Source organism: Rhinolophus sinicus, chromosome 8 (genome assembly GCF_057876585.1).
Source record: "Rhinolophus sinicus isolate RSI-liver-muscle chromosome 8, RSI-T2T, whole genome shotgun sequence".
Classification (NCBI taxonomy): Eukaryota; Metazoa; Chordata; class Mammalia; order Chiroptera; family Rhinolophidae; genus Rhinolophus; species Rhinolophus sinicus.
In genome coordinates, this window is record NC_142508.1 from 41,026,943 (window position 1) to 41,040,840 (window position 13,898).

Genomic DNA, 13,898 nt, shown 5'->3' on the forward strand with positions numbered 1-13,898 from the left:
GTTCTTGTATGGGGAGCGGGACCAGAGACCCCACAGGCCGTCCCACACGACAAATGGCGCAGCGAGCAGGGTATGGTGCCAGCCAAAGCTCTCCAAAGGACGGTGGAGCAGTTTGTGTGTATGAACACTCAGTCTCAGGAAGACCAGGAGGAGCAGCTGCCGGAGAGCTGGACCCCCGTGGAGGGGTGGGAGGATGTGGACGGTTCTCCCACCAGCACAGGAAAAGCCATGCAGCTGCTGCAGAGATGGAGCCCCGTGGAGAGGTGGAAAGATGTGGATGGTTCCCCAACCAGCACAGGCCGGAGAAAGCGAAGGTCGTTGCAGCCCTGTGGGCCGGGGAAGTTCCTGCTCAGGCAGCCCGGATGCAGGACTTATAGTCCCAGGAGGTAATGCTTGCTGAGTCCTCCGTGGGAGATAAGGGTGAGGTCAAGGTCGTCCTTCACCCCAGGACAGCCCTGGCGAATGACTATGGACTATGGGGAATTGCCTTCCATCCCTAATTTAATGGACTGCTTGACTGTTTGTTTGGGAACTGTTGTTAGTGGAACTGGGGGATATTTGCTTTTGTCTCTTGACTGGCCGCCATTGAGAATATGTAAGCACCTTGATTGTGAGTCGCTGTTGTTCCAGCAGGGTACCCTGAGAGGCACAGAGAGAGTGGCAGTGCCCTGAGAGCCCTGGCCGAGCCCAGGAAGTGTGGCTGTGCCCACAGAGAGTGGCAGTGCCCTGAGAGCCCTGGCTGTGTCCAGGAAGTGTGGCTGTGCCCACAGAGAGTGGCAGTGCCCTGAGAGCCCTGGCTGAGTCCAGGAAGTCTGGCTGAGCCCTGAAGATACCCTGGCTGTGCCCAGGAAGTCGGGCTGTATCCCAGAGAGAGTGGCAGTGCCTTGAGAGCCCTGTCTGAGTCCAGGAAGTCTGGCTGAGCCCTGAAGATACCCTGGCTGTGCCCAGGAAGTCGGGCTGTTCCCAGAGAGAGTGGCAGTGCCCTGAGAGACCTGGCTGAGTCCAGGAAGTTTGGCTGAGCCCTGAAGATACCCTGGCTGTGCCCAGGAAGTCGGGCTGTTCCTAGAGAGAGTGGCAGTGCCCTGGGAAATCCTAGCTGTGCCCGGGGAAACTAGTGGTACCCTAAGAAGTCCAGGAAGTCTGGCCGTGCCCAGAAGTACTGGTGGTGCCCTGAGAAACCCTGGCTGTGTCCGGGAAGACAGGTGGTACCCTAAGAAGTCCAGGAAGTCTGGCTGTGCCCAGAAGCACTGGTGGTGCCCTGAGAAACCCTGGCTGTGTCCGGGAAGACAGGTGGTACCCTAAGAAGTTCAGGAAATCTGGCTGTGCCCAGAAGCACTGGTGGTGCCCTGAGAAACCCTGGCTGTGCCCAGAGAGCCTGGCTGTGTCCAGGATATTGCATTCACCTTCAGGCTCCTCGCACAGGGCCCCTCGCGGAAGACGCTTGTCGCGTAGATTGTGAGGCGAGAGCCTGTAGGGGTGGAGTGTGGGGGCAGAGCCCCAGAAAGTAGTTTCCAGGCTCTCGGCCTCACATAGAAAGGTGTTGGCTCAGGTAGTAAATGGCCAACTGTGATTGCATGGCCATAAGCTGTGGCTAGTTGGCCGGCAGCTGTAACCAGTGAGCCATTGGCCACTAATATAACTGCTGTGGGTATGCTAGCAGAAGGAGGAAAAAGAGAGAGAGAATGGGGGCTAGCAAGAAGATGGTGGCTGGGCTGGCAAGTGTGGATCCAGCCTCCAGTGAGAGTATAGTGCCGCCAGAGAGAATATAGTGGTATGACTCCCCTATCTATGGCTCCTTGCGTGTTCCTTTTTGGCCTCACCATATCCTGCGTTCTTGTATGGGGAGCGGGACCAGAGACCCTGCATGACACCCTGCACGACAGTGGTAGAATCGGCAGAAGGCTCTGGGTTGTCATTTGGAAAATTTTGTTTTGAAGTCCCAAAGAAATATACACAGAGGATGACAAAAACAAAAACAAAAACAAACAAACAAAAACCTAACTGACCATATATGTGAGGGTTTATTTCTGGGCTTTATTCTGTTCCATTGCCCTATATGTGTGCTCATATGTGAGTACTGTCAACTGGCCAAAATAACTCTCCAGACAATTCACCAAAAGTGCAGTTTATTTGGAAAAGAAAAAGAAAAAAACCACCACAGCAGTGTGAGAACGTACTCCTCTGGCTGGGCTCCACCTGGCCTCACACCCATGCAAAAAGAGAGAGCCCCCTTCCCTAGATGGCCTCTATAAAAATGGATCCCTTCCCCGGGAAGTTGCCATACAAGTTTCAAGAGAAAGTCAGGACTAGAGAGCTAACAAGGGGACCAGCTCCATCCAAAGACCTCCCAGCTCTATGGTTAGTTTCTTAAGATGCCAGTTCATTTTTATCAGTACCAGACTGTTTTCTTTCTTTTTTCTTCCTTCCTTCCTTCCTTCCTTCCTTCCTCCCTCCCTCCCTCCCTCCCTCCCTCCCTCCCTCCCTCCCTCCCTCCCTCTCTCTCTCTCTCTCTCTCTCTCTCTGCTTCCAGTTGTGTTCGTCTCTTTTTATTCTTTTCATAACCTCTTCCAGAGTTAAATGCTTCCATTTGTATGATGAAATGTCTAAGGAATCCACTTCAAATGTTGGCTGTGAGCATGGTCTTTCCCTTCACATCAACTCCGAATTAAGACTTTTGATCCTTGTTTTTTATATTCCAGTCCCCGAAGTAGTTTTTGTTGTACAAGTCATCTGAAAACAGTCTTACACTTGACTGTACTTGTCTACAACCAGGCTCACCTTCTCCAGGAACAGTCTTTACACTTTCAAGTCTTTTGCCTCCTTGGTTACATTTATTCCTATTTTTCATGATTTTTGATGCTATTGTAAATGAAATTGTTTCCTTAAATTATTTTTTGGTTTGTTCATTGTTAGTGTATACAAACACCACAGATTTTTGCGTGTCTATTTTGAATCCTGCAACTTTGTGATTTCCTTTATTGGTTCTAACAGGTTTGTACACAACTCTAACAGGAATCTTTAGAGTTTTCTACATACAAGACCACGTTGTCTGCAAACACAAATCATTTTTCTTCTTCCTTTCCAATTTGGATGCCTTTCATTTCTTTCTTTCTTTCTTTTTTTTTCTTTTTGCTTAATTTCTCTGGCGAGGACTTCCAATACTGTGTTCAATAGAAATGGTAAAGCTGGCATCCTTGTCTTTTCCTGCTCTTAGGGGAAAAGCTTTCAGTCTTTCACTACTGAGTATGATGTCAGTTGTAGGCTTTTAATCTACAGCCTTATTACATTAAGATAGTTTCCTTCTATTCCAAGTTTGTTGAGTGTTTTTACCATGAAAGTGTTATATTTTGTCAAATGCTTTTTCTGCATCAGTTGAGATAATCATGTGTTTCTTTTTTCATTCTGTTAATGCTTGATCACATTAATAATTTATAAATAATACATACATTGGTCTTGTGGGGGTGGAAAAATTAATTTTCCGTCTGCTCTTCTAAGTTCTTCTGGCTAGACTAATAATCAAATTAACATGAGACGGATAAACAGGAGAAAATGACCAAATTTATTACATATGTACATATGAGGGTCCTTTAAGAATACGGGACCTGGGCTCTCCGGGTGAAGATGGCGGAGCGTGGTTACAGCTTTTTGCTGACGACATTGAGCCCGTCTAGTAAACGTGTCCAGATTGAATATGCTTTGGCTGCGGTAGTTGAAGGAGCCCCTTCGGTGGGAATTAAAGCTTCAAATGGTATGGTATTAGCAACTGAGAAGAAACCGAAATCCATTCTGTATGATGAGCGAAGTGTACACAAAGCGGAACCAATTACCAAACAGAGGCTTGGTGTCTAGCGGCACGGGCCCAGATTTCAGAGTGCTTGTGCACAGAGCTCGAAAACTGGCTCAGCAATACTGTCTTGTTTACCAAGAACCCATTCCCATGGCTCAGCTGGTACAGAGAGTAGCTTTTGTGATGCAAGACTATACCCAGTCAGGTGGTGTTCATCCATTTGGAATTTCTTTACTAATTTGTGGTTGGAATGAGGGCTGCCCATTTTTATTTCAGTCAGATCCATCTGAGCTTACTTTGTCTGGAAAGCCACAGCAATGGGAAAGAACTATGTGAATGGGAAAACTTTCCTTGAGAAAAGATACAACGAAGATATCTAGAACTTGAAGATGCCATTCATACAGCCATATCAACCCTGAAGGAAAACTTTGAAGGGCAAATGACAGAAGATAACATAGAAGTTGGAATCTGCAATGAAACTGGATTTAGGAAGCTAACTCCACCTGAAGTTAAGGATTAGTTGGCTGCCGTAGCATAATAATGAAGCGACTGGAAAATCTGGAATTTCAGAGAATCTCTATCCTTAAACATGTTTAAAGTATGTTTTGTTTTGTTTTGCAGACTTTTTTCATACTTATTTCTACATGGTTTAAGGGACCGATGTTTTTAAAATGACACTTACCATTCATAATAAACTGTTAAATCAAAAAATTAAAAATGGGACCTGAGGGCAGATCAGGCAGTTAAGGCTTGGCAGTTAACGCCATCTTGAGCTAAGAGAAGGGGAAGTTGGAGTCTGGCACTTCAAAGGAAAAGAAGGCAATTCCCGTGGAGATGGAAAAGCAAATGTTTGGTAAATAAATGTTTGCTGAGCTATTTTTAACAATGAGGCACAGAGAGAACTTTGATCAAACGGGCCTTGCTAAGTTCCTCCCCGTCTATCACACACTAGTTCATATTGAACTAGTGTTATTTATAATAAGCTGGAACAAGTCCTCTACTTAAATTCCTCTGTTATTTATGTGGAAGGTCAGAGATTTCCCCAAGTCTTTTGTTTCTTGAAAATAGCCAGCTTAAAATAATTAATATCCAAAAGAGGCACATTTTGGGGTGGCAAACTTTGCTTCCCTCAGTTTTTTAAATTCTGTAGACAATAAAAAGTGAAGTTATAAACCAAGCTTAAAATAATACTGGCTTTTATATTTGCCCATGTATTACCTTTCGTTGGAGGCCTTTCTAGCTTCATACACTTCAAGTTACTGTCTAACTTTGTTTCGTTTCAGCCTGAAGGACTCTTTGTCACTTCTTACAGTGCAGGTCTAATGGTAATGAACTCCCTCAAACTTTTGTTTATCTGGGTGGATGGTGATTCTTCTGCCTTAGAAGAGAAGAAAGGAGGGTGCTTTGGAGTGGGTGTTGGCATACGATTTATTTTGAGCCCAAAACATTTGAGAATCAACAAATGTGGGAGAGATTTTCTCTGACCTATCCTTAGCTACCTAAAATCATGTCTTAAAAAAAAAGCAAAGAAAAGAGAAAAGGAAAGGAAAGGAAATAGGAAAGAAAAGAAAAGAAAAAAAAACTCACTTGTTGTAAATCTTCTCCACAGGAGTTTTATCAACCAAGGAAGGTTGACTCTCATCCCAGGAGAAGAGACAGCATGCCCAGACAGACATTGTCACAAACTCAAATCCCCTATCTGTTCTCCTAAGGGCCCAGTTATCTTTCATAAAAATCATGTGCTCTCCTGTAAGTGCCTCTCTCCCCCCCTTTTCCCCATTCAGATAGATGATGGTATATAAGCTCTCCCACTCCGGAGGCTGCAGCTGTGAGATCCTGGGACTTGACAAAGGCTGCAAAAGATAAGAATTCTTTTCAATCTCCTGGATCTTTGGATGGGAGCCTGATCAACTGTCTATTGCAGTTTCCCTTTCTAAATTCACATTAGCCAGAGAAAATCTGTGTGAACTAGTTCTTTGGGTATAGCAACTTGTGATTTTTGTTTTTGAATACTCCTGGTTTTAATTGATTTAATTCCAGAGATGGTCATTGTATTCCCTTGCCTCTGTCTCTTGTGTTGTCATAAGGAAAATCACAGGGTAGAATCTGTGAGGTTGTTCGAAACAACCTCACAGCCCAGTATGTTTACAGTTTTCGCTAGACTGGCATCTGGACAAAATTTGCTGTGAGTCACCAGCTAAAAAGCAAACCAGATAAGATTCTCCTTTGAGTCCTGAGAGCTTGGCTTTGTAAACTAGTGAGAATACTTTCTTGGATTTCCACCAGCTATGGGCACAGGTTGTCAGGATTGCAGCAAGTGGCTAGTCAGCAGGCTAGGAACCCCAGATGGAAAGTGAAGAGCAGCATTTTGTCTCGAGAGTTTGTCTTAAGAAGGGCTCCCAATCCATAAGGGACTGCGTTGTCTCTAACCTCATTGCTTTTGAAGTGCTGGGAAAGTCCCACCCCAGTATTGAGACAGGTTAGCTAGCATGTGCCTAGGTAGACAGGGAGGGCCCTGGTGGAATAAACAAAGACAGCCATATTCTAAAACTCCAGGTTTTGAAATCACTCATTTGCTCCAGGACATAATGTAACAAGGCCTTGAGATTAATCATAAGATTCCTTTTAGCCTGACAAATGGAACAGATCTGGTAGATAACAGTGGGTTACTTTGCTAATTCCTTTAGGATGGGCAAGCAGAACAAACCTGGTAGACGCATTTCATTAGAAGGCGTCAGTTCCCTTCTTCAAACAGTTCCCTTCTTCAAACAGTTCCCTTTCCCCAAACAGGCAAAGGAAGGTATAAATGTAAGAGCTTTTGCCTCAGTCATGGGGCACCCCCATTCGGGATCCCCTCCCGCTCAGGAGCTCTGACCCTTTGCTTTCAATAAACTATCCTCTTTTGAAAACTCTTTGCCTCTCCTGGGTCCGCGTTTCCATTCTTCGGTCTCATGAGACACGATCCCGGCATTCACTCACTCACTCCAAACTCCCCTGCATCATTTGGGGACGCACAGAGACAAATTCCTACTTCATTATGGCCTGCCCGTTGTCACAGATTATCAGGTCTGTGATTGAAAGTGTCTCATTTTTGTGGGAGACTGAAAAACATGAGTTTTCATAAACACAATGTTTACTACATGTGGATCTTCGCTTTCTTAGGCTATCTTTGGGAATGACCTTGTTACCCAGCTGAACTGAAAAATGGTTTTCCTGCCTGGTGCGCAGAAAGGCCAACCGCTGACCAGCGATGGAGGTTTGCAATGGAGAAATTAAAGCCATTTTATTTGCAGAGTGCCAAGCAAGGAGAACAGGAAGCTTTCATTTAAAACCCGAAATCCCCAATGGTTGTTTTTTAAAAAAAAAATATTTTATTGGGGAAGGGGAACAGGACTTTATTGGGGAACAGTGTGCACTTCCAGGACTTTTCTCCAAGTCAAGTTGTTGTCCTTTCAATCTTAGTTGTGGAGGGTTCTGTTCAGCTTCAAGTTGTTGTTCTTTCAGTCTTAGTTGTGGAGGGCACAGCTCAGCTCCAGGTCCAGTTGCCGTTGCTAGTTGCAGGGGGCGCAGCCCACCATCCCTTGCGGGAGTTGAACCAGCAACCTTGTAGTTGAGAGGACACGCTCTAACCAACTGAGCCATCCGGGAGCTCAGTGGCAGCTCAACTCAAGGTGCTGTGTTCAATCTTAGTTGCAGGGGGCAGAGCCCACCATCCCTTGTGGGACTCGAGGAATTGAACTGGCAACCTTGTGGTTGAGAGCCCACTGGCCCATGTGGGAATCGAACCGGCAGCCTTCGGAATTAGGAGCATGGAGCTCTAACTGCCTGAGCCACCGGGCCGGCCCCCCAAAGGCTTTTCATCAAAGGTTTTTAAAGGCAAAGATTGAGGGTTCGGGGCAACAGGCTGATATTTGGAAGTGCTGAGCAGACAGGTTTTGATTGGAGAGTTTGGAACTTGGTCATTTATGGTAAGGTACACGAATATGGCAAGGGGCTTCAGCACCCATCTACCTGAACAACAGACCCTGCACTTTTGAAAGGATTCTGGTGTTCAAGTTCTGATTATGTCCTCCTGGTCCTTTGGTTTCGTGGGGTTGGGAAAGACTTTGGTTCTGGGTAAGCTGGAGGTCAAAGTTCTCTCCTCTGTGCATGCTTCAGCTGCATGACTTTTAGTTTTGATCTGTTGACTCTGAAATGCAACTCAGCATCTTGTTAGAAACAGGACAGGACCATTTTGACCTGGTTCTGCAGTTTCAACCTTGTGGATCATGGGGGCCACATCTTCTGTACCGGTTTTGGGGATGCCTCCTGCATCCATGGTAAACATGTATTCTAATCCAGGAAAATTACTTCTGGGTCTTTCCATGATGAGGTTTATTGGATTGAGTCACTGTTGGAATGCCTGTACTGTTGGCATTGGCAGAAAGAATAAGTCCTCAGGGGAGAGGGGGAAGAAGGGAAGGAGGAGATAAGGGGAGACAAAGGAGGGAGTAGACGAGATCATTCTTAGAGATCATTCTTAAGAAAACGTGCAGCTACCAGGCCGGCAGAACTAGATTTCAGAACTAGATTTCGGTAGCTGAGAGCAGATCCAGGCCACCATCTTATCCCTCAAAGTGAACTTCAGCTAGTGATAATGGGTCATAATGTTAGTAGCATTTCTGTTAGGGAAATCTCCACCTCTTGTCGCCATGACAATTCCAACTAGAACCAAATAGGGACAAAAATGTCTCCTCCCGCAAGGGAAGGAGTGGTGAGCAAGGCCCCACCTAAGGACGCCTATAAGCCACCCTTAAGTCTTGAACATTGTGCGCCTTCATTTACAGTGAAATAAATTCCCAAGTTTCATTGTTCTTCGGAGCAGCTGCTCTTCTCCAGGCCTGCCTACTCTCACCTTCTTGAAACTTTCCTGTCCTTCTTTTAATAAATCTGCTGCTTACTTGGCTTATTCGGTGAGTCCTTGAATGCTTTACAGTGGTGTACACCAAGAACCCGTTGTTGTTGTTTTTTGGCAACAATACTTTTGAAAACCCTACTTATCAAATGGCCAGTTGAGGGATCCTTTCATTTGGAAAAACTTTTACATTTGAAACAGATTTTAGAGAGCTCTCATCCTAAACAAATGTCTATTGGTACCTAAGATCAAACTGAAAGAGGAATACAAGAGTATTCTGACTAGCCTTAGGGCCTCCCTTAAAAAGGTTAAAAAGGGCAGCCGGATGGCTCAGTTGGTTAGAGTACAAGCTCTCAACAGGGTTGCTGGTTCAATTCCCACATTGGACGGTGGGCTGCGCCCCCTGCAACTAAAGATTGAAAATGGCGACTGGACTTGGAGCTGAGCTGCGCCCTCCACAACTAGATTGAAGGACAATGACTTAGAGCTGATGGGCCCTGGAGAAACACACTGTTTCCCTGTATTCCCCATTAAAATTAAAAAGAAAAATAATCTTTAAAAAAAACTTAAAAAACAAATCCTGAACAAAATTAAAATCCACATCCACCGTAAATCCCCCTTCTCCACATGCCTAGATGTCCCATTGCCCCCTGCCTCTGGCCCTCCAGAAGATCTCTTTGGATCTCGGGGCCCTTGCCTTAAAACTCCCTTCCCAAAATCTGGCCTCACTCCCTCAGCAAACTCCTTTAATCCCTAAAACTCCTCCATCTTCCCAGAAAACCCCTCCAATGCCCAGCTGCTGGTGTTAACTTGGCTTTCCCTGCAAGAATTCCAGAAAGCACTCTGGCCTCATCTGCAGTCCCGAGGGACACAGGTTACTTATGTAAACGCTGATCGCAGGGACAGTTTGGCAGAAGCTCCACCAGCCTTGCCATCTCTGACTATTCCTCCTTCTCAGGGCTCTGTAATCAAAACCCACCAGCTTCAGGCCTTCCCGTGCAATGTACTTTGTGAACGTATCCTGTACCCCACTAGAGTTCACGTCCTTTCAAACGGCAAAGCCCTTTTATTCCCAATTTCAGAAGCTCATACCAAATTTAGAGAGTTAGAAAGATTAGTGGCCATTTATAACCATGCTCATAGGGGTTTTGACTGGCTTTTAAGGCACGTTCTTCCCACCCATGAGTACACTGTAGTTATGTGCCAAGGCTTCCTGGAGAAAGTTCCCCGCACTGGGGAAACTGATGGCCAGAACCCCTCCCAGACCTTCCTGCAAATGAGCATGAAATGACAGGTTGAGGCCCATATTCAAAGGTCTAATAGGAGTGATCCCAGAATCCTTTCCACCAATGAGGAACTGGCCTAACATCAGAAAGAAGGTGGAGATCCCAAAATGTTTGCGGGACTGTGTCATACTGGCTTTTCAGATACACTGCACCAAACCCAGAACATAGAAATCTTTTCATTTCCGCTGAGTTGGAAAATCTCCCTGATAAAAAGATGCAAATCCAAAATAATGTGGTTGGCTGGGCTGGACAATCTCTCAGTGTTTTACTGTAAAAACTGCTTGTCGGGGCGGCCGGTTGGCTCAGCTGGTTAGAGCACGAGCTCTCAACAACAAGATTGCCTGTTCAATTCCCACATGGGATGGTGGGCTGCGCCCCCTGCAACTAAAGATTGAAAATGGCGACTGGACTTAGAGCTGAGCTGTGCCCTCCACAACTAGATTGAAGGACAATGACTTGGAGCTGATGGGCCCTGGAGAAGCACGGTGTTCCCCAATATTCCCCAATAAAATAAAATAAAATAAAATAACTGTTTGTCAATTCTTTAAAAATAGCTAGCGGGAAAATAGGAGGAAAAAAGGAATTAAAATTTCCAGTCCTTGCCTTGAGTCTTTAGAAAAACTAGAGTTGACTCTAGGAGTACCTCCAAGTTGATTCATTTGTGTTGCCAACTGCAGAACAGAGCCTCAAGACAATTTGTCTCAAGACAATTGCAGATATTGTCAAAAGCAATACATTAGGCAAACAATTGCCCTGCATTTAAAAAAATGGAAAGCTTAAATAACAATCTCCCTAGACCCCAGCACCCTCAGAGGGTCCATTTTCCCTTCTGTGGACAGTCAGTCCATCCCCAGTCACACACCAGTACCCGCCATTTAACTTAATAGAAGATGGGGAACTATTTCTTAGTTGACTCTGGTGCAACTCTTTCTACCATTGGCTCCGAGGGTTTACCTCTACCCACCGCGTCTAGTCCATTCAAGCTGCCAAGTGCCTCTGGGTAACCTATTTTACTGCCTCAATGTCAGGCCACCCTGATCTCTTTGGGCCTTCTTTACACCCACCATACCTTGCTAGTTTCAGACTTTACCAGCAAACTTCTTAGGCAGAGATTTGGTATGGAAATGTAATGCCACCATACAGTGTAATTTTTTAGAGTGTTTTTTATGTCCCTGCCCTCAGATCAAACTTCAAACTTTCTACTTTCCCTAATGGAGAGCAATCTTGATTTAAATTCATCTGAAGAGGACTTAAAATGTGTCCCAATTAGTCTTTGGGTCTCACATACAAATGGGGTTGGATTACTACTAAGTGCAGAACCCATATGCAGCGTCTGGGAAAGTAGTAAACCCTTTCTCATCGGTAGCCCAGTTCTCATTCATTCTAGGGGCCCTGATTTCCAGCTACAGCTTCTCCTTCAATAGGCTAGGCAGGAAGGATCCCTGTCTTGGGAGCCCCATTCTTAGAGAAATCACCAACCAAACCATCCCCAGCTTAGGTGGGAGACAAGAGGAACTGACCGTATCAGTAACTGTTTTGCATTTTAATGAATATGCCATAGAGTGCTTTTCCACTTCTCCATCCTGGGGGCTCAACTCAGCTTCAGGTTGGGAGAAGAGTGGGGAGGGGAATAGATGTTAATGGGATTGGGGCTACAGCTGGGACCAGGAGGAGCAGGTGAGGAGCACACAAAAGGAATTAACCCCAGACCTTGGGCTGAGCCAGAAATCCAAGTCCTCTTACCATCCAGGGGTCAACACAGTGAGCAAACACCATGCGTGTGGTACTTCTCTGCAAAGAGGTGTTATGCTGCTCCCAAAGTGCCACGCAGGCTGTATTGGGCCCTAAGTGCCTGAAGAGTGCCACTACTAGCCTGTAGAGTCAGGAAGAGGCTCATCTTGTATCTGGAGCTTGAGCACAAAGTGCCACCTTGGCCTGGAGGGTGCGGAAGACACATTTACTTGGATCTGGAGGCGATGCCATCTTGGGCCTGAAGAGTGGGGAGGAGGGCCTCTTGCATCAGGGCCCCATTTGGGGCCTGATGAAGGAAAATGTAGGGGGTCTCTGGAGCCCAGGATCAGGCAGGTAGTATAAGCAGGATGGTAACAGCAAAAAGAAGCAAAACCAATCCTAAGGGTACAACTGGACCCAGGAAAGAAGAGCAAACCTAGGGGAGGAGCTAAGCTAGTGGAGAAGGAGACAGACGGCAGAGCAAGGACTAGAACTAGGAGATGAAACCAGGGCCATGACTGGAGAACAGAAAAAGGGCCCAGACTAGGGCACAAAATTCCAGAAGTGTAGCTAGAACTAGAGGCAGAGCCAAGGGGGTGATGGAAGGTGCAAGAGAATCTATGCAGATCCTGGGGCTCCTGCGGAAAGAACCTGCATCGGCTCTGTGCAGGAACCAAACTCAGAATGGCAGAGCACAAGGAAAGATGGGGCACAGTGAGCCCCCAAGATAGAGACTGATCAAGGAGTGGACAATTACCCAGAGGCTGGAGCCAAGCCTCAGACACAGACTCAGAACCAGGGAGCTGGGCCAGGACCAAGGGGAGGAACCAGATGCGAGGGGCGGGGCTGAGCACAATTATGCCACCCACAGCACACACGGCGTTATCCAGGGGATGGGGTTAGCCCTGAAGGTGACAGCCAGATGGGAAGGGAACAAAAAGGGGTACAGAGCCAGGTCCCAGAGGTCTCAAGGCCTCCCCCAGTGCTCAGAGTCAGGCGGGGAGTGGGTCATGGCTAGGCCCGAGGTCCGGGGTCTTGCTTGGACTCGGTCCCTGGCACGCCGCGGATGTCGGGCAACAGGCGGCAGCCGGCCACGATGTCCAGGCGCTCAGCCAGTGCGCAGAGGTCTCCCCGCGCCAAGCGCACGCTGTGGGCGGCCGCCAACCCCGCCGCCTGGGCGGCCGCCAACCTACCGGCCAGGGCGGCCACGTCGCGGCCCGCGCGGCGGTATACGCCGCTCACTGCGGCCGCCACGTCGTGGTCCAGCCGCGCCTGGCTCTCTGCCAATCGGAGCTGCAGCAGCGAGCGCGCTGGAGCGGGCGCCGGGGCCTCCTCCACGCCCCAGGCCTCCCCGGCCGTTTCCCGCTGCACTACGAGAGGAGGCAGGTCCCTCGGCGCGGCCGTCGGTTCTGGCTCAGGGTCCGAGTCGGTCTCGGCGGCCTCCCCGGCAACCCGCAGCCCCGTGGGGCGACCGCGCGTCGGACCGGAAGGGCCCAGGTACAGCTCTTCCTCTTCCGACGAGGACACAGACAGCTCCGAGTCTGTCTCGGCCGCCTCACCTCGCACTACTGTCTCGGGTCTCCGCGGCGGCCTCCGCCGACGACCCTGGAACGCCATGGCGCCGAGCTAGGGAGAAAAGAGAAGCGACGGCGTGAGAGGCGGGCGCCCGGCCGTGGTTAAAAGGCGCAGGTTCTGGATTCCTAGCCCTTCCACTGACTCAGTGATTTGTGGCTAACTGCTTCCCCTGCCTGAGCCTCAGTTTCCTTTTATGCAAACGAGGCTAATCCTCCCTGCCGGTATTGATGGGGGCTACTGGACCCCAACCTCTTCAGTGTACGGATAGGGAAACTGAGGACCAGCTCGATCAAGTCTCTGAGGCCGGAGCTCCCAAAGTCCCAAACTGGGTTCTTTCCGATTTTGCCTCCTAGCAGAAACCACACTCGGAAGCTGCTCAGGGACCAGCGCCAGGATTATAGTAGAAGGGGTGACAGTCCACCTGGACTCTGGAGAGGGTGTACTAGTGGGGGCGGGAAGTAGCGATATCATACCGGGTCGCAGAAGCTCGGAGACTGCGAGATCCGTTACCCAGCCAAGTGCGGGGTCTTGTACCGAGGGAGGAGGATGGCAACCCAAACCAATAGGGCAGCAGGTTGGGCCGTCGTTGGCCAGTCACATGGGCCGCTCGGCTTCCAACCAGGAA

General features: G+C 48.0%; 1 protein-coding gene and 1 pseudogene across 1 annotated transcript; one reads left to right on the top strand and one right to left on the bottom strand.

Annotated features, from left to right (window-relative positions):
* Nucleotides 1-3,612: 3,612 nt before the first annotated feature.
* LOC109459907 (proteasome subunit alpha type-2 pseudogene) lies at nt 3,613-4,325 on the top strand (annotated as a pseudogene).
* A 7,166-nt stretch (nt 4,326-11,491) lies between these two features.
* On the bottom strand, nt 11,492-13,897 carry BLOC1S3 (biogenesis of lysosomal organelles complex 1 subunit 3). The gene is made up of 2 exons (XM_019754831.3): nt 13,747-13,897; nt 11,492-13,324 (listed from the first exon to the last, which is right to left on the bottom strand). Exon 2 carries the CDS (start codon nt 13,313-13,315, stop codon nt 12,713-12,715), a length of 603 nt encoding a protein of 200 aa, XP_019610390.1. The 5' UTR covers nt 13,316-13,324; nt 13,747-13,897; the 3' UTR covers nt 11,492-12,712.
* Nucleotide 13,898: the final 1 nt, after the last annotated feature.

Excerpts from the sequence above, each read along its gene's own strand:
- BLOC1S3 (XM_019754831.3), bottom strand. The coding sequence starts at position 13,315 with ATGGCGTTCCAGGGTCGTCGGCGGAGGCCGCCGCGGAGACCCGAGACA.